Source organism: Lingula anatina, chromosome 10 (assembly GCF_051362555.1).
Source record: "Lingula anatina isolate TDL-2025a chromosome 10, LinAna3.0, whole genome shotgun sequence".
Classification (NCBI taxonomy): Eukaryota; Metazoa; Brachiopoda; class Lingulata; order Lingulida; family Lingulidae; genus Lingula; species Lingula anatina.
This window is the reverse complement of record NC_141776.1, coordinates 16,726,573-16,749,551: the sequence shown is the minus strand read 5'-3', so window position 1 is coordinate 16,749,551 and position 22,979 is coordinate 16,726,573. Positions and strand designations below refer to the sequence as shown.

Sequence of the window (22,979 nt, the reverse complement as noted above, 5' to 3'; positions counted from 1 at the left end):
GTAAGCAAATTTTAACTTACGAAATATGACTCGTTGAAGGTGCTCGACCTAGCCCCCCCCCAACACACACACACACACACACACATTCAGGATGACGTGTTAGACTTCCAAGCTCGTGTTTTTCATGCAATATATTCCTATCAGTGCAAAGTGTACCTCAGGGGGCATCCATTTTTATCATCATTTTCACAAGTCTACAAAGAGTAGATTTTTTTTTTCTTAACCTCTGTCCCCTCTCCTTTAGGGAGCAATAGATGAAAAGCAAAAAATGATGATCTTTGACAGCACTTTGGATCATTTTTAATATTTCTCAAAAGCGTACCGGGGGCATATACCCCCCTACGTTAAGTTTGAAAACTTGTGAAAACGATAATGGATCACCCTTTTAGCGCATATCCGTTCTTAATGACGTCTATTTTCATTCTGAAACATTAGCTATAGATATGTGCTACGTTCCCGAAAACGCTCGTTTCACAACAAACACAATATGATCTGTTCGATGACGTAGTGCAGTTCGTCGCAGCCGTCACATCTGAGTCTAAAGGCCTCCTGCCATCGGTTTCTGGTGTACTAGTTTCAGCTCTGTCGTAGACCTTTGTGTTCTTTAAAAGTCTGCTTTCCCAATTTACAGATTCATTTTTGAACATCAAAACTAGGATGGAATTCATTCATAACGCAGGTGCTGCGCTATACTTTATTTCTTTTTTGACTAGTATACCGGTAGCTGCTCTGTTTATTTGCGATGTCTCGTCAGTAGAAAGTACAGGAATAATAAAATATTCGGTAAATTTTTTATCCAAACGATGTACAGATACAGAATAGATTCAAGTCAGGTAACCAACAGAATATTTATGTTTTGGTTGAAGTATATTTTATTAAAATTAATAAAGTTTAACAAAATAATATTGCAATTTCCTTAGAACCCTGCATGTCGCCTGCCGTTGAGTAATATTTCCATTTATTAATTAACATTTTATCAACAGTCGGCAATTTTTATAACCGCCATTACAGTAAATGATCGTTAAAATTATAAAGCAACTTGAAAATAATTACAAAAATATACCTTGTAAACAAGAGAAATACAGATTAATGGGTGGGACGTAACGGCCACGGAGTGATATTGCATTTTGCCGATTTTCCCATTCGAGACCACGTGGTGTCTCGCGAGAAGAGGCGAAAAGTTGCGAACGAATTGTACGTATAAATGGCTTCTTTGCTATTGATAAATAGTTACGCAGTCTGACAGGCAATAAATTTCTAATGAAATGTTTACTACTAGTAGAACATGTTGAAAAGTGACGTTATTAGGCACGGATTGGCAACTCGATATTTACGCGTATTCTACAGGTTTACATAATAGCATATCTTTGATAACATGATGGTACATGTAACATTAATATCATAATAGTGTCATCAAATCAGTAGTAGTCCAAATAAATAAACAAAAAGTGCACCTTTTTGATAGCAAGGAATACGTGGCGAGGTTAAAGGTAAATACATGATTTATCTAAATGGACTACTTTTATGTTAGCTTGAATTATTGTAGGCAAACAGTTGCGATCGCTTTATCTTGTAAAATAAATGTTGAATTCCCGAGAAATATTTGCAAAATGGCAATATTCTCGTTACCAGTATTTCTGCGCTTGTCTTTAGTTTTTTGCAGAATATACTGCCTTCGTTGACAATCCTCAACTCCCTTTCCTGCACTGCAACAAATTCCAAATTCCTTGCGAAGTTACCGTTCATTGCTTTCATCGATATGCATTGATCTAGAGCAGTTATATCTCCAATTTCTGGCCAATGTCATATCGTGGCTTATACTTATCAGTATCCTAACTTCATAGCCTGGTTATTATGTACGAATGTCATCTTAAACGGAGCTTCCGTGATCACCACAGCCAAAAAAAAAATCGGTGTACATGTAACAGGAATGGGAGTCCCGGGAATTGAAGTCCGGGTTCCCGTATAATTAACATAGGTTAAAGTTAGTCGGAGTATTGGGGTTAGCATAGGGGACGAATGTCACCTGTGCAAAGTAATGGAGAACGGACTACGGTTCCTAGCGGACTACCATTCCTTTCACACCGGATTTATTTCTATTGTTATAAAGAGTTGGAAGCGGTCTTGTAAAGAGGAAATAACCTTGTGACGTAATTGCCAGTACATGGTTCGGCAACTGACTACCGCACGGTGTTAAAGATACTTCCACGTCCTTCGCTGTGCGAAGTATATAGACGTCTCCTGTTAGCCTCCAAAACGAGAAACCGTGTCCTTGAATGGGCCATGGAAGCAGCGTGGACTACCAATATGCTTCAGATTGCCTTACAAGAACGGAGACTTCCCTTGCACGAATCGGCGCCAATGAGCTACACAAAGGATTCGGACGTTTTCAAAGGTACTCTGCTTGCGCTTTTCGTAATACTTTTAATGCAGGTCTTCCTGTTTTGAAATAATTTTGACAGGGAAATCGGGAGTATGATTATCGCCGCGAATATTGTGACTCCTCCACCGCAATAAAATGGTGCCTCAAAACTCTGCGTCAGGTCAAATAACCAGCCTGTAAAACAACGTTAATATATCACTGTTAATTTTTATAAAAGCAGCAATGTGGTGTGTGTGTGTGTGTGTGTGTGGGTGGGTGGGTGGGTGATCCTGCTACCATCCGTCAATTTACATACGCTTGTTCGCCCCTTTTAATTGAAAATATTTGAAATTTAAAATACGAGAAATTAAATATGTTGCTAATGAATCATTGCATCATATGCACAACGTTATTTTATAATGAGTAAAAAAAGACCTACCAGCTATCGGGGGACCTAGAAGGGCCCCAACTCCATCTCCAAACATAAAGTAGCCATAAACATTTGGTAACCTCTCTAATCCGAACATCTCAGTCGCAAGAGCAGCTATAAGAGGAATCTGTATGCCAAAAAACAACCCATAGATGGCGCTGAAGGTAGCTAACGGAATGTAGTCTCTGGTGGTTGGAACGAGAGCGATGGCGACACCTGTAACTGCAGTTGCAGTGAGAAACAAATAAAATCTGCTGATCTTTTTGTTTATAGTTATCACAGCTACCAAAATTCTACCAGTAAAGCTGGCGACGCCGAATATCGAGAGGAGAAAGGCACACGTGTCCATGTTTGTTCCTGTGTGCATGTGCGCGTAGTCAGGAATGAGAACGACGTAGATCAGAGATCCAATGTTCCACAAAATGTGGTTGATCGCCAGAAGTATGAACTTCCACTCGTGCAAGATATCCGTGTGAAACGTTTCTTTCAAACCCTTCCCTTGTAACTTCTCCGCGCCTTTCCCGCCATTCAGAGGTTTCATCAGGGCACCAAATACGCATGACTGTAGAAAGAGCCCGGATGTAATGAATAAGGAACCCCGCCAGCCGAATATGTCAATTGTTTTCTGTATCACTGGAGTCATGATCAGGTTACCGAGCCCCACTCCCGAGGAGGCCAAACCAAAGGCAAAGTTTCGGCGATGTTCGAACCATTCTCCGATGACAACTACTGATGGCACGTAAACAAGACTTACCCCGACTCCTGGAACAAAGAGGTTAATTAATATGTGCACTAACATGCTCTTACATGCTTTCTGACTTTGAGATATTTACTGTTTCGATTTTTTCCATTAATGATCCGCAAAATATCTACGACAGCTGAAGACATTACAAATAATTTATTTTGGTCTATAAAAAGTTTAATGTTGAAGTAATAAAGTCTTGTTGCGGTAACAGCTGCTGCACCTCGATAGTTTCGTTTTTTTCCATCTTAATCGTGCAATTTACGTCGATGTCTTTTTAATCTTGTAAGATAAAATGTCGACAACTTTATTTTAAACCAGTATTCTTTCATGAAACAATTACTTCATGGGGCGGGAGGACCGTCTTGGTGTACGCAAGGAGTTTTAGAACTCCTTGATGTACGGCGATCTAGGCACAGTCAGGGACTCAAACCCACACCGGTGTCATGCACAGGGTCCGTTCCTAACTGATTTGTAGGGGCCTACTATTTGTCCTACATTTGACCCACTTTTGTTACCAAAACCCCTGTCTGTGTGAATCGTAATGGGGAGCAGACTCTGTTTCACTGTAAAGTGGCCCCACAGTGTTTTCATACACCGGGCTATAACGTCAGGTCTTAGCATTTACACACAATGTTACCTGCCACAATTCCGTAACTTGCATAGAGATAGTACAGACTTGTCGAGAATGCGCTGAGGAAAAAACCAACTGCTCCCATCAAGCCACCAATCATGACCGCCACGCGGTGGCTAAACCGATTAATGACTGCCCCCGCCAGCGGGCCTGAAACACAATAATACGTTCATTTTTAATGAGAAACCCATCTTTCACGCGGTCCGAAAAATATGAACATATTACTGATTATTGGCTTTAAAAACGCGATGTCCAAATCTACTGATGCTTGTTTATTTAATTATTGAATATGTACAAATTCAAAAAAAAAATAATTAATTAGACTCTACAAAATGAGTTGACGTGCTTCTCACATATTTTTGGTGCTAATTTTGTTCTGTCCAAACTTACCTATTCTTTTTACGAATCCAATTTCAAAAGAAAAACATACTGATCAAAGGATCTGACATGCTAAATATTCCAAGGATAAACCGATTGCTAGTCGTGCCCCCACCCCCCACCCCCTCTCAGAAAAGCGACCTAGATATGGGCATAAGGTGAAAAGGTGATAAGGTGTATATATTTCCTTCTTATTACCTGCTCCAAATAAAAGCCCAGTGTGAATCGACCCTATCCAAGCAGTAAGCCCTTTGCTGCCTTGAAACTCTTCTAAGAACGCCACGTAGTAAACCCCCACGGAGAACGGCACGCCTATGCTCAGGATCTGGTTCAAGAAACTCGCCACCACAATCACCCATCCGTACCCGCCGTCAGGGGGCGGCACCGGCTTGCTGTCTTTGGACTCCAGGACGGGCTCATTCCGAGCTCGGCCGCTGCTGGTGCTCTTGCTGCAGTTGCTTGCCACCAACTGTAATTGGTTAGGAGTTTAATCAATATACATATACAATGTCCCTTGGCTTTAAACTATATATGGAATGAACTTCTGTGCATTAAACCACCAAGGATAAAACATGTACAGGGGTATTTTGTGTAAATATGATTATCTTTAATACAAAAAACCTTCTATACGGTCAAGATATTACAGATTTTTCTGCACAAAATCCCCAGCCCCTTTCGGTGCACTGCTTCGTGCACCTGCTAGTACACATTTATTAAAAACATACTGCACTTCGTTTTAGAGTTTTCTGGCCTGAAGCTAAAAAAAAAAAAAAAGCTAATTTTCAATACCTCTCTTCTGTTCAAATAATCTTTTGAATTTTTAAATATATTTCCTGATTTCAAAATCATTTTTGCAATTCGGTGTATTTAATGTTTTAGTAGGACGGTTAGAGGACAGTGGGGGGGGTCTTGCGTAACAAATGCCCTAGAAAAATAATAGAGAAAAAGACGAGGAAAAATATTTGCACCTTTCGCGCAGCGCAGCTATATTAAACAAGTTCAGACGTTTGCAGTCTGTGTTATGACCGTTGCAGTATTCGTCGTAAGGGGGAGACACGTGCTTGCTGTACAGGGATTACAAGACGAACCTAATCCGATGTTTACATTTGAAGATGATGATCGGTGCCTTGTCTTGACCTAAGATAACAAATGTAAACATCGTCCTCGTCGTGGTATCGCGAAGACAGGTGGTTCGTGATTGAGGTCACTCTTAATGTTAATCTGTGAGAACACATATATAATTCTGTAAATATTGGACCGTAAGCCTTCTTTCATATAGGCTGCAGTCACCACAAACACAAATGGTGCTATAGTTCTTCAAGTGACAAATACGGAGAAGAAGAAAAACAAATAACAGGGAAAAGCCGCCTCGTGAGTAACCTCGTGGTTTTCCTGTCAACCAGAGCCGCTGCTACAACAGATCAAGGCAACCGAAAATATCGGAGAATATTTTTAACCGTAATTCAATGGTGGGCCATCGACAGGAGAAAAAAATCTGCTACGTCATCAAGAAAAGATAAGATTGTGAAAAAGCATCTCTGAAAGAAAGTGGACTTTACCCTATGTGCCGAGCACGGTAAGGTGTACTTTTAAAAACGACCCTAAAACATTATAAAGAAACGCACAGTCCAACGAGCTATATCTATATGATATGCGAAAACCGTTACACCTCACTCAAAATCACCTACTTAATTGCTCAACTTTCTGACTTACTTTTGCTCTCCTGGTAGCGTAGGGCACGCCCTGGTAAACATAAGGGAGAAACATAGCGCTGGAGCCTTGAGCAGCGTTAACAGGGACGCTTGGACGTCACAAACACACCATCAACAACGAACTGAGACCAGGAAATCTTAAGTCTCCTTCTCCTCCTTATGCATCGGTTCAAATCCCCCTCCAACACTGTTTTGTCACAGCAGCAAAGTTGAAAGAGCAAACCAATAGAGACTTTACGATTATCTGGCTATTTTTAGAAGCATTCGTGGTCTGCATAAGTTCACTTCATACCCGTCAGCACGTGAGGACTCTCGCGCGTGGCGCGTGCTCATGAACAAATGTGGCAACCTGGCGGTTGTAGAACACTTCAAATGCTAATGTTAACATCAAGCTGCTGAAGGAGATCTATATTATTTGTTTATTTAAGTTAGGGTTAAATATGCGGAGACAATCTTGACCTTATGTCACCCACCTTTTTGACATAATCAATAAAATATTTCACTTATTCCTGGGCTATTACACTGTGAAAACAAGTGTGAGAAACAAATGTGGCAGACTTTTTAAAGGCCCCAGTTTTTGTTTTGGTTACCCTAAGAAAACCAGTCTGCCGTTTTATTTTGGTTTGATTAATTTCATTTCACTGTAACTATTATTACTATTATCTTCACGTGTATTTTACCACGAGTCTGAAAATAAATAAAAGTGAAGTAATCGGCATGTACGATTCAAATGTCCCCCCCCCCTTTTTTTTACGGTAATTCGACCATAAACAATGACCCTTTTAGAACAATGACCAATTGACCATATGGTGAATAAAAGTATAAGCGGTTCCAGCAGAGTACAACAGAGGCTTTCTCCATGTGAAAGGCCTCGAAAGTAGCCTGAACGGAGATGATGGAAGGTAGCAGACCAGCTGCCGGCCATCTATAACTCCCCTGATACAGCTGTCTGGGGCCACGCACTCCCCAGGTCTCGGTAGACAACACCCACGCCATCTGGTGTCATCAGAGAAAACAATGTCGTTGTACACGTGTACGGTTGAAAGGTTTCAGTGATTTTTTTTAGATTTTAAAATGTCGTGAGTATCAGTTTAATGACGTCTTTTATGATGACTTATTCTACTTGTCATATTTGCTTAGCGACTGATCTTTTTTATTTTGCATACTATAAAAGCTAAGCCGACAATTCTTTGCAAAACATGTAAATAAACAAATAGAAAAACATCCACCGGTGTTTTCTTTGCACCCGGCTGTCTGCCGTGCGCACAGGCGGGTTGTGACACTCTTGTGGGGACGTGCGCACTCAGTGCGTGGCAGATATAGAGGCTTGTCTGATGTGAAATTGAGGCGGTGGGTAAATATATCTAAAAAAAACATATATGTTTGATCTGGGGCGATCGTTACATATTACAACTGTACTGGCCTACATTCGTGCCCGTTCATTCACCTGGAAAGGTTAAGACTTAAGATTGAGGATAATGACACACTGTGACGTCATACTGGCCCCCAATTGGCTTTAATCCAGAAGGATATCAGAGCCAGATGAGACTGACGTGAAAGTGTCAGCATGAAAACAAGAACTGATTAAAGTTCCTCCGTGGTGGCAGAAGTAAAAAATGAAAATAGGTCCGTTGGTAGATTCCTATATGTAGCCTATACAGTAGTTCGTGTGCATAACGATGCCGACCGTTTTTCAATTTGAAAGGGTTGCAAGGATTTATTTATCGCAAGGCTTATAAAGAAAAAACACAATGCCAAGGCAAGTTATTTGGCTGAGCTGAACTTGATTAAATTCAAGTAACCCTGACAAAGCCCGTGATATATTAGTTCCGTGTTCCGTTCAATTACGTGTTCCGTTCAATCACGTGTTCCGTACAGTCACCTGTTTTTGCGGTCTAACTTTTTTCTTTTGACTCGTGCTTGTCGCACCGCCGGCCCTTCATTTTTTATCTATAAGAAATCAATGTAAAGAAAAGTTCGTGCTGCAAATGTATATAGCCACGTGTAGAGTATCTATTCACAGGTTAAATTAATATTCATGTGAGTGTGTGTTTTATATGTTTCGTTTTTGTGTGTTGGTGATATTTTTTCAGCTTGCAATGCGCTTTTAGAAAAAATCCAATCGAGCAAATGATGTGTGCGCACGTGCGTGTGAGTGCGTGTTGCGTTGCTGTCGTGAATTTTTTTTTCAAATATTTTATTTGTAAAATCTAGTGTTGGTACAACAAATTGTTGCGAGAGTTTTGGTTTTTTTTTATTATTTCATATTATTTTTTCTTTTAGCTCAAAATATCCCCGTGCATAATTACCCAACCGCTCATTTCCAAATCAATTATTCTCCCAGTGCAATACGTGAAGAGAAGGCGGATCGTACCTACATGTAGCCATTTATTTGATAAATTGCCAGTCATTTTTTAAAATTCACTTTGTTTGCAAAACACGCAATATCGTAATAACGCACCGTGATGTTATTGCTGGCACGCAGCGAATCCTGTGTGGTTAACCGCGTGCTGCTGTCGTCTGCGGCTGCGTTTCTCATATTGCTTTAGCAAGATTAATTAACCAAACCCGCTGTTATTCAGGGTAAATAGAGATACTGTACTGTGTCACATGCGTTCGATCAAGCGTTCTGTTGTCACCTATTCTTCGTCCTTCCCCTCTTCAAACTTTCGTCACGTGACCTGCTGATGGGTCTTCTTCGTGTGAATAAATGTAAAGTGTGTGTGTGTGCGCGTGCGCGTGCATGCGTTTTCGGAATGGCTGTAGGAGACGTTATTGCCGTTTTAATCAACCATCAACACCACAGCAAGAACAAAAACGCGCAGACATTTCAAGGGAGAAAGACAGACAGGAAGAAAAAAGACAAACAGAAGGAAGAGAGAGAGAGAAAGAGTGAGGGAGAGAGAGGGGAAAACAGGTGTGGGAGGGTATACTTTTTTATCAGGCACTTTTTTCAAAATGAAAAACGTTATTCTGCATTTTTTTTTATCAAAATATATTTACCAGCGACTAAAAAGACGCGGGTTGAAAATGATTATTATTCACGCGCACGTGTGTACAAAAACAGCATTTCAAACACCGAATACAGTTCTGAACGCACTTGAGGGAGGGTCTGGATCTGAACCACATGTCCTCCCCCCCCCCCAACACACACACACACACACACACACACACACACACACACACACACTTTTTCCTCTGATATCTAGCGGGGTATATTTTTGGTGAGAGATGATATGGTACAGTGCGAGACCTGATAAGACTATTGGATGCTGGCATAGTGTTTCTCAGTGCAAGCCGATTCATATATTTACATATATTCATATATTTACCAGGCCCGTAGCCGGGGGGGGGGGGGGGGAGGGGGGTTTCAAAAGAACCCCATTTTTGCTGGCAAAATGTACCATCTGGGTAGTGTTTTTTAGATAAACGAAGGTTTCCCGGTAAAAGGTCCACTTTTTCAGAATAAGACCCCCCCCCCTTTGAAATTCCTGGCTACGGGCCTGTTTACCCATGGTTAATGAATGACTATTCATGTTTGTGTTCATCTCACGTCAGACAGTATGTAGACTACTAGTGTGGACGAAAGAATAATATTTATTGTTGCAGGGTGTTTAAGTGCGGAGGTCCTTGTCCGGCTGTTCAAGTGCACGTTGATGTGGCAGTTCTTCCTTAGTTTGACCAAGGGAGTACAGTACATATAGTACTGTCTTGGTTTTGACCTATGATAAAAGATAAATGTAGTAGCTACCTGGATACCATCAGAGAGAATGTAGTAGGAAAGAGGTACTCTTCCTCTCTCATCCCTAATTGCGGATCGGAGGGTGATGTGGGGAGGGGGGACTTTTCCACCTAGCCATTGAGAGTGACAAGACTTTTGGCTAAAGTGGATCCAGAAGACAGCGGGCAAGTGCTCTCTCTCTCCCTCCCCCCCCCCCCCCCCATTCAACCTCAGGGGTGGAGCCTTCCCTCTACCAAAAAGACATTGCCATAAGCAAAACGCGACAAAACCAAGCATTTTTTTATTTGTACATGTGTCCTACTTACATTAGTGGTAAAAACATTTAAGCTGAATTTGTTCAGATCATAACCAGTATATTCTATCTTAAAATATTTATAATCCATCCAAAGTATGTCCCATTAACCGCTCCTACAAAAGCGTGTATAAAATAATGATAACGCCGTCTGTTTTGGCTACTGCTTGAGACACCAAATATGATTTCTGGGGCGTAAAGCTGACGAGTTTGGTAAATACATGGGAAATGAAAAGAAAGATATATATATATATATATATATATGGACAAGAAGGCCTCAACACGAATATCGATATTCTGTCTGATGAGTTCGTAGTCGCCAGTGTAATGTGATAGAGCGTGACGTCAGAAGACAGATCTTTTCCATTTGTCGGTCATTGTTTGGTGAATTGACGGTCTCGGAGATCGAGATGCAAAGGTTTTTAATTGTATTTCTATTGCTATTCGCTCTGACCGATCTGTTCATTCAGCTCATCATCAGCGTAGATGTAATATTGAAGGGGTTTTGCACACGAGGCGCAAAAACCGCACGTGCCCGTGCGTGCTATGGCTTTCATTTTGCGAAGCAGTGAATAGGACCTATATATGGTTCTCTTTATGTCATCAGTCATACGAGGCACACAGACTTGCAGGTAGTCAGACAAACAGACATACAAGCGACTCACTTTCCTGTACGTCTCAAAAAAGAAAATTCTAATTTATTAATTCAATTTATTAACTTACCGATTCTAATACGCAACAAATGTTTCCCTGGCTTGCTGCCATCAGTTTTTCTCCTCTCATTTGCTGCCTTCTTTAGCGAAGAAATTCGTGCAGGTGTACTTATTTTCTATATAAAAAATCGCTATCGGGCGACAGAACCATGTTTACATGAATGTAAACATGAATCCCACGAAACTGGTAGTGGTGACGTCCCAGGACCGACGACAACTAGTACATATCCATACCTGTCAGATATAATTTTATCAAGAAAAAAACACACACACATTTGCCCTATTTACCTTGACTTTTCAGCACTTTACCTAGACAATAATTGCCTTGTTTACGCCATAATTGATGCTTCCTCGGCTTTTTATTTACTTTCAAGCTCGTTTTATCTTTCAGATGTGTCTGTATGTGAGAATATTAGTGTCTGTTCGCTTTTTTTTTTTTTTTTTTTTTTTTTTTTTATCAACACGTATCTCTCGAAAGTAAGAAGAGTGTTATACCTTCTACCCATGGCACCATCTACCAAGGTCACAGTGATTTATCTGACTATAATTACAGTATGAGCACATTTCGGTATTGAGACCTTTTGCACAGAAATGACGTCATCCCCCAGCTTGCTTCTGAGAGCAGCCCCATGATGCCCGGAGCATAGAACGGACGTTCAAAATAAAATCCTTGAGCTTGTTGTTCTTTACTTTTTCCTTCCAACATTTGTCTTGGACAGCGTTTTCATAAACAACATTTTACCTACCGGCCAACTGACATACTGTATGTCCACCAACACTAAATGGATGACCTCTGTCCTAAAACACCCAGAGTCATTTACTCATGGCAGCTTTTTGCCTTAGAGATATTTAATATGACGTCATTTTCATCAACCAACCTCTCCTACATTGGTCTATTGGGTGATGACGTCATATTTGAAATTCTTTGCAAACTTTCACGCTGGATTATACAGAAATGTGCAAAAAATTAGCCAGAAAAATATTTGTTAATATCCACTGTAAAATCTGTGGTCCTATCAGCAGTAGAAAATAGTTTCGACATAGAAATAAACCAAGGCTGGTTTGGTTCTAAATTACGTCACTGGACAACCACGCTTCCAGGTGCGCGCTACTGTAAATAGAGCAGGTCACAGAATACCATCGGTACCCCACCCTCACCCCAACCTTACCCCATTTCTAAAATTTAAGTAAATCATCCATGTATTTCAGTTATATTGGAAAGTACTGCAGGTGTACAGCGTGCGTATTTGTAACAGTGCATGTTCTAAGAACTGAGTTTACAATTTGATATACACAAATCATTAATCACCTTTTTTTTTATTTACTACTGATATTTGTTCGTTACACGGCATGTAAGTTATATTACCTTTCATTTAACAACTGAACTTTTCTACATTTTTACCACCAATGCAGTCCAACGTGTCAGGATTGATGATATTGTTTGCAATAAAATATGAGTGCATGGCTTAGCCTTTGACATTACCTTTTTTAACATTTTGACCTTGACTAGTACATTGGGGTTTACAGAGATTTAACCCAGTTTACATTTCCATATGGTAAAAACGCGTTGACAGCCACTGATGTATAACTTCACAAAGAGAGAACCATAAAAACATGTAAGAGGCAGTCACCCTGCAGTGACCTCGAGAATCATCAGTCAGGTTTTTTAAGGCTGCGTTCAGAACCAGATGATCCGTGGATTACAGTCTGCGGATCAAATGTGACGTGACACACTTGAAAGCGTGCCGAGATTAAATCGCTCAACTCCTGCTTGGACGGAACGCAAGGGATTGCCATTGTCAAGTGCACACCATATTTGATCTGCGGACTAGTTAGTCCGAGGATCAACGGGCTGTGAACGCGGCCTAAGAGAGTTGAAAGATACACCTGGCCGTGCAGTGCTTGTGTGAGTTTGCACTAGCTCAACTTGCATACATATAAGATAAAAAAATATATATCATGCCATGTGCCTGGGTAACTAGAAAAACAAATAAAAATATGCGGATGAAATTCGTTGTAACCTACGTGGAGCATTTAATTTTTATTCCAACTTTACTCGCCCGGGAGTAACGCGAAGACAGTCGTCGAAGTATGGGTTTTCACGGTGCGGCTCACTTGAGTGAGTACGTCAGATTGTTAAGCAATGACCTCATTATGGCGAACCTTCCTTATGTTTTCCTTTAAAGCGATAATCGAACAAAAGAGGCAAAAAATGGGGGGAGGGACAGAACGGGATCAAGACTTAGTCGACTTTTTGTCTTGAGAGAAATCTAATAGCTGGGCATTAACCGAAGAAGGTCATGAAACTTAACCAAGCGAATTTGTTTTAGTCTTGGTTAATCAGTGATATGTAATAAATATATAAAAATGCAAATGTATTTCACTGGATACGGGATAGGGGCGGGTGAAGGAGCATCTGCCAGTACTTAAACTTTACAGTGTAATGTGGAGAGTATGTAAGAATATGTCATCGTTGTCACACAAGGAGTTGGTGCATCTTCATATGCATGGTCAACCGTGTAGAAGAAAATCGCTATTCACCTTTGTTAGGACAGCATTGAACCGCACATGATGTATTATGGCAATTAAGGATTTTCCTCCATTTTGAAAGGCTGTGGATTGGAAAAATACAGAGTTACTAGAATTTATCATTTAGCTCATTCTATTTCATTTATATGATCATATTTCTATTCTATTTATATGATATTTTATACTTAATATGTTATAAACAGCTCATATGCAGCAAAGGAGACAGATTCATCCCTTTATTTGTATTCCATGTGCACTAACAACTCATTCCCTGTGTATTACGTCTCATTGCTCAACCAATCAGCTGCGATAATACATAATTTGTATGGCATCACTCACTCCTTGTATGTGTTGAGTCATATATGAATGCTGACACAGTCCTATACAAAACCTGCCAAAGAAATAATTAAACTCGTAAACCAATGCAATGGAAGCAGCATTACACGGATCCCTAATTGTAATTATCAGCTGAACAAGCGCTGCTCTGCGGAAAAAAATTAATCAGATACTGGTATATTACTAAATGTGCCTGTATGCAATGACAAGCAACGAGAAGCGTATTAATAAAATGTACGTATTTCTACTGACGGTTTTTGTTTTAATTTTTACCTTATTGTTATTATTAATTATATTTTGCCAATGATAACACGATATACAGTAGACCTATGAATTAAAATATATCTATCTCAACGGCAACCTTGTAAGCAATTATCTGTTGTTATTTTTCTTAAAGTTATGACACGTCAGAATTTTTATTTTCACTGCCCGGTATTTTTGTCACCTCAGTTTTCTTCTGGTTTTTCTTCTGTATGTGTTAATAAAAAATGCAATCGTGGATAACGCATTAAAAAATATCGAAGCACATCTGCTTGACCTCAAATCATACCTGTTTGTGCAACGTAAACAACGTAAACGTGACACCAGTTTGATGGCCAGGTTACGGCAAAAGATTTTGTATTTTTTGCTGACACTAACTGGTAAGTTGTCAAAGGAATAAATGAATGGTCGCGACGGTTCGCGCAGAAACTCGTTAGCGAGGACAATTAGTGGCTTATTTATGGTAAGGTGGAAGCAGCTCGATCGGTCAACGTCAAGTGGGCTTTGTTGCCTATTTAGTGATCTATCAATGTCTAAATTTACTTATGAGGCTTCTTTGATGTCGGCTTTGTCAGGTAGGGAATAGAGAAGCAAATTCAGAAATACAGCAAATGACTGGTTTAAAAAATGATATTTTATAACTGTGTGTGTGTGTGTGTTTGTGTGTGTGTGAGAGAGAGAGAGAGAAAGAGGGATAGGTCCCTGCATGGAATTATTGTTGTTGGTGATGGTTTATATATATATACCAAGACGGCTCAGAGAGATATGGGCCGTACTTAGTTTGATCGAGCCAGCTGGTCTGAAAACACATCCGCTCAATAGAATATTATCTGGCGATAAGCAATGAGGGGAAAAAACCGGACAGACATTTCTGAAAAATAAGTCGAGCCTTATCTTTTCCTCTATCATTTCCCTTTGCTATCTTTTAACCTTTCTATAGATGTCTACCTCGAGGCCAATGTAGAGAAACCAAGAGGCCAATGAAGGTTGCCAACATCACCGTACTCAAAACCCATACATTTACATGTACCAGCACATGTTAATCTATTGTTTTACGTGCCACTTGAGGTGAAACAACAGCTGACAACATTTTGGACTGTTCTTTTTTCAAAATGCGTATAATACGCTTCTATGTGCGTAGAAATGTTAACCGTGTGTCTGTTGCCTTCTGCCGGTGTTCCCATAAACTGACTAATTACAGGTACATGTATCCATCAAGCCGCAACGCTCACGTACTCACCTGATGATCTTGATCCTCGTACGCCACCTTCTCCATCTTTGCCCCTTCACGTCGTCGACACTCAGAACTCGCCGGCCAGACGCTCACGCAATGGGCAGTTAAAATGACCAGGGGTCAACGCCAAGTTCGCATCTGGTTACCATGCCCCGCGTATTTTGACATATTACATGTGCATCTCTAGTGGTCAGTGACGAAACCGCCTGGTCATTTAGGGACGTTTTTGTATCTTGTCCACTATTGGGTTAAGTTCGAGCTTGGCCGTGTTCTATAACAAGAAAATGATAAGGTCCAGTTTATCTGTATTGAAAATAACTAATAAGCATTGTTGATGATACAAGCTTATAATCCAGAACGACTCCAATCCAGATTTTCCATACTAAACTGAGAATTTGCTCGATGCTGACGAACTCGTTCTCTCTTATTCTCAGTGCTTTTTATAATAAGGCATAAAGATAAAAGTGTTATTACTTAGAGAGAGAGTGTCATAAAATAACCTACATTTCCCGTTGATCTTGTTACACGAGACCTCAGGCGTGATCGAGGTTAGAGATATCTCAAAATGAAGGGACTGAGTTTAAGTGTAAAAGACGCTTGCTCTCTATTCAATCCCAAGCAGACACATCATTGTCATCAGAGCCTGTTAAGTAATTTTTCAATCAGGCTTTTAGTGCTCTGATGGACGGCGTGATGCAACCCTTGGTTTGGTCTAACTGATGTTATCGTCCTTGTATAAATACGGATGGGTACGGCAGCCTAAATGGACATTCTAGTTTGTGCAGCGAGCAGTTCGGCCAAAGATGGGGCAGGTTTAAGGTGTAGACTTAGGGAACTGAAAATATTAAATATTTTTGACCGTTGCCATATGTTCAGCTAAATTTCATATGAAAGCATAGTTTCACGGAGTGTGAGGTCATAATGCCGTAAAGCTATCTACACTGGTTTGGCGCAAAGTTTCAGATCTCTTAAGACTCGTTTTTGTGACCTGGTAGCTGTCACAAGCATCAGTGCAAGATATTAGTCTTGTATTCGACCCTCTATGAAATGGAAGGAACCAACGTAACTCTTGCGTGCATGCTGTGTTAAAGAAAAAATTAACTGTTGAGAGTTTGTTTTATAGAGTCCTTCACACTACACAATCTCATCACAGGAGGAACACTTCAAATTCGCTATTTTCTGTAAATATCAATTAAAAGAGCAATTAGATTATATTTCTTTGCCGCTGTGTATCTCACAACGCATATCCACCATATTAATGTACTGCATTAATTAATTAATTAATTAATAAACATTTATTTATTTATTTAATTTTCCATATGTCCATTATTGTTTTCGTTAAAAAAGACACCGTAGGACTGTACCTAAAGGTGACCAATAACAACCATCGAAGCAAGAAACTGGAAAACGGTTAATATTCAGGTCACGTAAAAAGGGGTCACCAGGAGAAACTAGGTTCTAGTTCCCTATCCCAAAATGAAGAGATATGGTCGATAACCGCTGTGCTAAAATTCGAAAGAAATGGGAAATGTAGTCAAAACAGAGGGTATGAGCCGGCCCGCTGAGAATAGATCTAATAGCATAAGCATCGAGCAATATGGAAGGCGTGGTAATTTTACTTGAGGGTGACGTAGAATTGATCTTTTGGGTGCAGTTATTTATGGATGCGCCTAGCACTCATAACTCCGCAGTTTTAATGTCAGTTTATCTAATACAAGAATTGACATAGCATTTTTAGTTCCTCTTACTTTTAAGGTGAAAACAAGTGTTAGAAACAGGGAATATCCTATTTATGTAGCACATACCATTTAAAAGTTATTCCAATTTTTCTCAACTTTTCGTAGCTTCTCATACTTTTTACCACTGTCATGTGACGTCACGCATTGCCATCTGCCTCATTTTGGGTTATTTGGTATGTTTTCATTTGGTTGTAATAATTTTTATTTATTTTTTTTTTAGATCAGAAAACTTTCAACGTTATTTTCTTAAAATACTTGAACCTAAGAACCGCAAGAAATTGCCAATGGATTTTGGCTTAAGATCGACTTCGTCATTCGATAAACAAATTTTTCCCGTTATGTTACTAATATCAAGGGCGGTAACATGGCTAAAACAATCACTTTCATCACTGCTGCAAACACTAATAAAACACCACCACAGATATTTAATAATAATAATAGTACTTCTACTACTACTAATAATAATAGTGGTAATAACGAAAATAGGCCAAACGTACCTCCCAAATTCTGCTCTCAACTTGAATGCAATCCTGAATGAATGAGATGGAGCCTACGTGTTGCGAATGACTTAAAGTGAAAAAAATGATTTGCGCCTGTTTTCTTGCCCCAGCATATGATGCATGTCCACCGTTTACGTTTCACCGTGACCTAAAAAAACACAACAAAGGAATAGCAATGTGAACCTTAACACAGTTTGAATTCAAATTCAGATCACATCACTGCAACACCGGGAGTGCGACCACCACTTGTAGGACAGATAAAATTCTTTGCCTACTCTTACAACTTAAAAGGTGGAGATTTCGCAGTATTTTATATTCAATACCAAATTTGAACATAAGTGTTAATAATAATAATAATAATAATAATATTTAATTATTTATTTTCAGTCTAAAATACATTCAAACCTGTTCTGTAAACTTAACTAAACATTATGGTAAAATTATCATTTTAAATAAGTAAGGATGGTTTTGAAAATAAAGAGAAAAAATATCCTTTTTATAGTGTTCTATAATGAATAAACTGGTTTATCATGAAAAGTTTTTTTTAAAAGATAAGTTATTAGTGCTTTTTAAAAGTCATCTGCTAAATTCTAAGGGTAACTGGTTCTAATTCAAACTCGGCGGCGATTTCAAAAGATTTTTCTCCAAACATTTCAACATACATGTATTCACAGAGATATTAGTTCATCTTCAAATGTAAAAAGCTTTTGCTAAATATATAAAAATTAAAAAAACACACACACACTGTGGCACTCGACCTTGCGTACATGAACTTTAAATATGGCAGTCATTTCTTTTGTTACATATTATATTTGTGATAGTGCGCAAAATGCGTTTCCCAAGCGGTCGCAAGCCCGGTTTGACTGGAATGTTAGTCCGCTAGGAGCCGGGGTCCGATTCCCATTACTTTGTACAGGTGACATTTGTCCCAAATACTGTGCTAACCCCAGTACTCCGACTAACCCTAACCTGTACCAATCAAATGGGACCCCGGACTTCGTTACAAATATCACATTTCCACTCCTCCGATTTGACATGGTGATCGTGGCGGGTAAAGTGGGACAAATTTTGATACAATACACCAAAAACGATTTGCGTGCAGTTTGCCGATGGAGGAAAACCGTAGCAAGAGGGTACACACATTTATCACTGATTGCACAATTGGAAAAACTGAGTTACTTAAAAAAAATTTAGACCGACTTTTCTACAAAGGCATTTGATTTGCATTATCTTGAACGGTGTCAGTTTTAAAATTGCATATACTGAAAACGAAAAGATAAAACCATCAATTTTTTTAAATGAATATACATGTATCCAACGTGGTACTGAAAATCCATTACTATGAAGCATTTAAATCTGTTGCCAAATATAATGCATTACGATTCTTCCCGAAAGTTATTTTGGTGAAATGTTTAAAAATAGATGTAATATAATACTACTTTTTATGGCGATGTCTTAAATGTGTACGCAATCGTTATTTCGTTTCATTGTTATCATGAAAAACAACCTTGCGTAAAGCTTTATATGAGCAGTCTTCTTACAGAAATACGAGTTTGATTTTCGGTGATCCCTTCAAGAAGAACGCTGTAATGTTACTAAAATGCCAAAGGAGAAAAGATGCGTCTGCTTTTTTTATTATCAGGATTCAAATTTCAGCATTAAGAATGTCGATTAGTCTCACCATGTAAGATATATCCTTTTATCACTGCAGCTTCTATTGACATCCTGAATCTACCATGCTGCCAAAAAATTGAGATTCACGCTATTTCGGTACTCTACTGCCTACGAGACACGCAGGCTGTGTAGTACATATAGTAAACCGCAGAGGCTTTAGTATGAAGTTTCTGTAACTACTATTTCTATGAGCTATGCCCGTACTTGCTGTCGTGGTCTCCTGGGCGGCTACGAGCTTCCCATCTTTCTTCAAGTGCTAAAAGCATGGTGCTTCTTGGTCAAAACAACGACACGTGTTTTTTTTTGTTTTTTTTACTGACCTACACCATTGCGCAGGAGCCATAATGACGTCATTTTAACAGGCACCCACTGTGCTACTTTCTGATACGCTTCTCATTTTGCCGTTACTTTCGCTGCTGCGAACTGCTGTTATTCGGAGTTTTTATAATGGCAATGTCAATTACTGCCAGTTTCTGACGATTTTAATTTGTAATAATGAATGTACTTCGTTATCATTGCGCTATCATTAATATTATTGCTACATGTATATTTACTTCACGCCGGTCGCAGCGAAGTGGAACCTTGAGCATCAGAGGCTGTTAGAAGGTGTTTTTGGTAACCAGTCTCAGACTTTCACAACTGCAGTCACTTGCAATATTGCATTACCATAACTTTAAAAACTAATATCAAATACCATAAGAACTTCAAAACACAAACCTAATAAACTAATATAATTTTAAGTCTTATACGTATAATAAACTTTCTGCTCCCGTACATAACTCACTGGCAGGATCGCTCGGTTGTCTTTGTCGTTTTATCATTCAAACGCTGGTAATGAAAAAGAGAAGGGTTTAAAGATCGCAATTTTCACAACGATTTAGATAGGGTATGCCTCGGTAATTAAGTCACATGTGACGAAATTTCCAAAAATATTAATTCCTGAAGATCTTACGTGTTCGTGTATTACATATATGTGCCTATATCTGTGCGGTAGGCTTACTTATACCCCACGCTCTGTCAATGTTATTCAGGAAACCGTGTTATACATTGTTGGTATTGATTTATAGAGCTTTTTGTAGGCACCTAATCAAGATGTACCTAGCTAATGGGAACGACAACAAAACAAAGATTTTTTAAATCTACATATGTCGTGTTAAGCTCGGAACCTATAACCCGGAGACTGCAGGAACTAACAAAAGCAAACTGTGTGAACTCTATGATTATACATTTACATGGGCGTTACTGTGCTCACAGCAAATTTTCTATTCTTTTTTTTTTTATTTTCTAACCTCACCCTTTTTGGGTTAAACAGCAAATATCTGTTGTGAGGGATTAAATGGTATTATGGGGATTGGTATTCACGTCGAAAAGCTTTGCTTGCACCCGTGCTTTGCGTACATCGCTATCATTTTTATGCCATTTGAAAATTTGTGCAATTTTGAAAAAAATTATAATTTCAATTATTAGAAAAGGGAAAATTTTTTACTGCTATATATAACCCTTCGTTCAGCAACGTATTGTTATTGATTGTCTTTTATTTGCTTGTCTTGTTTGTATTTATTATAGTTTTATTGTTGTTGTTGTTGTTATTTATGGAGACAGCAAAAATCGGCGGTTTTGATTTCTCGAAACTGTTGTTCCAAATTCTGCTCATTCGTCATGGTTCCGATACTCCAGAACGTCCTGGCGAGTCGGAGTATTACACCTTGAATCCAGGGTGTTACATGTAATGACCCAATGCCAAAAGGCCTAGCCAAACTAACACGGACTATATAGTAAACAACAGCAGGTTCGCTCGGTGCAAAGCGCTGTATGTTATGAGGGAGATAATGGCGACTCTTCCCTGTCGAGGTCAACTCTATATGGGTCGCCGTCGACTTCAAGCTGTTTATGTCGTTATAATGTTACGCTGAGTTGCTTGGCAATTTGCCGTCGCTTAAATTTTACTGCTTTAGGCACGTGCACGCATTAACGCAGACACGCACGCACCCGCACACACAAAACAAATAAAAGCATTGTCACTGGCTAGTATTGAAATTGTGACGCAGGATGTTCGTTGGCTGTCAGCTTTGTATAAGGGTTCTAGTTACTTCGATATGTTTCCATATCTCTTGACATATCTCTCATGTAGATTTTATACTATTTTTTATGGCCTGCCTTTGGCAGCCAATGACCCAGCCCTATATGTTCTGGTTGTTCTACCAGTTCACTTCCCAGATTTAAGGCCATAGTTAATTTTTTCCCCGTGGAATCTGAAGACACGAGCGATTCATATGTTGTGTATTATGTATACCTGTGAAATATGGCAAATACGAATGCATAGGAGCCCGCATGCTCCGTTATAGCATAGAATACTCAGAGCGTCAGATATGGATTATTTTAACTTAATGGCAATGTCTAATGAATTTTGCAGCTATGATAGCGTTTCCCGTATATGTATATGTATATACAAGTATCGTGGGCTTTAGAAACTGCAATGAAATGCTTGTGTGGAAAATATGAGAGAGAGAGAGAGAGAGACAGAGAGAGAGAGTTGCAATTGTGTGACCCCAAGGAAACTTGAGATATTTAAACCATGCAGAGCGGAGGGCCTGTACATTACATTGAAAATTTTCATTTTTCCTCAGTCTACTGAAACCTTGCCCTGCACCTCCAACGCTGTTTACTCTTTTTAAATCCCCAAACACCAAATCCCAGGTAGCTAATTAAAATAAAAAAGAAAGAAGAACACAGAAGAACAAAAGAAAAAAGAAAAAATGATACCAAAGGACACCTACTTACCCTTTTTTCCTTCCTTTACTCCGCCAGGGGCTGCCGTCCAGTTCATCCAACCTTAACCGAGGTATTTATATTGCTATGCTACGGCGTCTCTCTGTCCTGCGTCGGGTACTTAACCCTACACGGCAAGTTAAACGTTACACTGCCGTCCAAGGTTAGCCGCTTTCCGCTTCTCATACGATATATGTATACCTGAATATTATCATGATGACACATTGGTATATGTTTGAGTGCGCCTGCGTGTGCGTGAACGATTGCATGCAACAGTTGACCCTTGCATTCGTGTGTGCGAGTGTGAGAGAGAGTGTGTGTGTGTGTGTGTGTGTATCTGTATGTGTTTGTGTATGTGTCACAGACGAACTTACAATTATTGAAACCGTTGTTTACCTTGATTCATACACAATTTAGCATCATGTGAATTTGTAATGTAATATACGGGAACTGTTACAGTAAGGGGAGACAAGAAATTTGAAGGAACGGCGGTATGTAGATAGTTGAAGTATCTTTTATGATATTAAAACATTAAATTGTTTTAATGCCCCGCCAGTTTGGTTGGGGTGCACACAGGTAACTTTTTATGTTAAACATTTTATTCATTCATTTGAGGACATTTCAAATGCTAAATTCATCGTTTATAGTACATGTACATGTGTATTGGGCTGGAGCAGCTACCTGCACAGCTACAACAGGTCCGTAACCAGACGGGGGTTCGGGGGCGGGGGGGGGGGGTGTGTGGAAAGAACCGCCCCCCTTTTTTCCGGGAAAAGTTCCCCTCTAGGTACACTAAGGTTTCATGCTAAAAGGTCCACTTTTTCAGAAAAATCACCCCCCTTTTGAAATTGCTATCTACCTGCCAAGCTATTACCCTACTTTATATTGTCATCTTCTGAGTACCTCTGACAAGTCCCTCTGTACTTCCCTCC

The 22,979-nt window shown here is 39.5% G+C and overlaps 1 protein-coding gene across 3 annotated transcripts; it reads right to left on the bottom strand.

Annotated features, from left to right (window-relative positions):
* Positions 1-848: 848 nt before the first annotated feature.
* LOC106177177 (monocarboxylate transporter 12) lies at positions 849-22,405 on the bottom strand. 3 transcript variants are annotated; one of them, XM_013559877.3, is made up of 7 exons: positions 22,060-22,405; positions 17,602-17,752; positions 15,372-15,636; positions 4,745-5,015; positions 4,175-4,318; positions 2,802-3,554; positions 849-2,557 (listed from the first exon to the last, which is right to left on the bottom strand). In XM_013559877.3, exons 3-7 carry the CDS (start codon positions 15,405-15,407, stop codon positions 2,367-2,369), a joined length of 1,395 nt encoding a protein of 464 aa, XP_013415331.1. In that variant the 5' UTR covers positions 15,408-15,636; positions 17,602-17,752; positions 22,060-22,405; the 3' UTR covers positions 849-2,366. The 3 variants fall into 3 exon arrangements, with proteins under 3 accessions (XP_013415331.1, XP_013415328.2, XP_013415330.1); XM_013559874.3 differs by lacking the exons at positions 15,372-15,636; positions 17,602-17,752; positions 22,060-22,405 and adding an exon at positions 11,016-11,158; XM_013559876.2 differs by lacking the exons at positions 15,372-15,636; positions 17,602-17,752; positions 22,060-22,405 and adding an exon at positions 6,260-6,775.
* Positions 22,406-22,979: the final 574 nt, after the last annotated feature.

What these genes read in the sequence shown, in the direction of transcription:
- LOC106177177 (XM_013559874.3), bottom strand. Translation starts at nt 11,075, where the DNA reads ATGAGAGGAGAAAAACTGATGGCAGCAAGCCAGGGAAACATTTGTTGC. An exon ending in AAGTTACGGAATTGTGGCAG is followed by an intron (nt 3,555 to 4,174) that starts GTAACATTGTGT and finishes TCTTTGTTCCAG; the next exon opens with GAGTCGGGGTAAGTCTTGTT. An exon ending in TCTAGGTCCCCCGATAGCTG is followed by an intron (nt 2,558 to 2,801) that starts GTAGGTCTTTTT and finishes GTTGTTTTACAG; the next exon opens with GCTGGTTATTTGACCTGACG.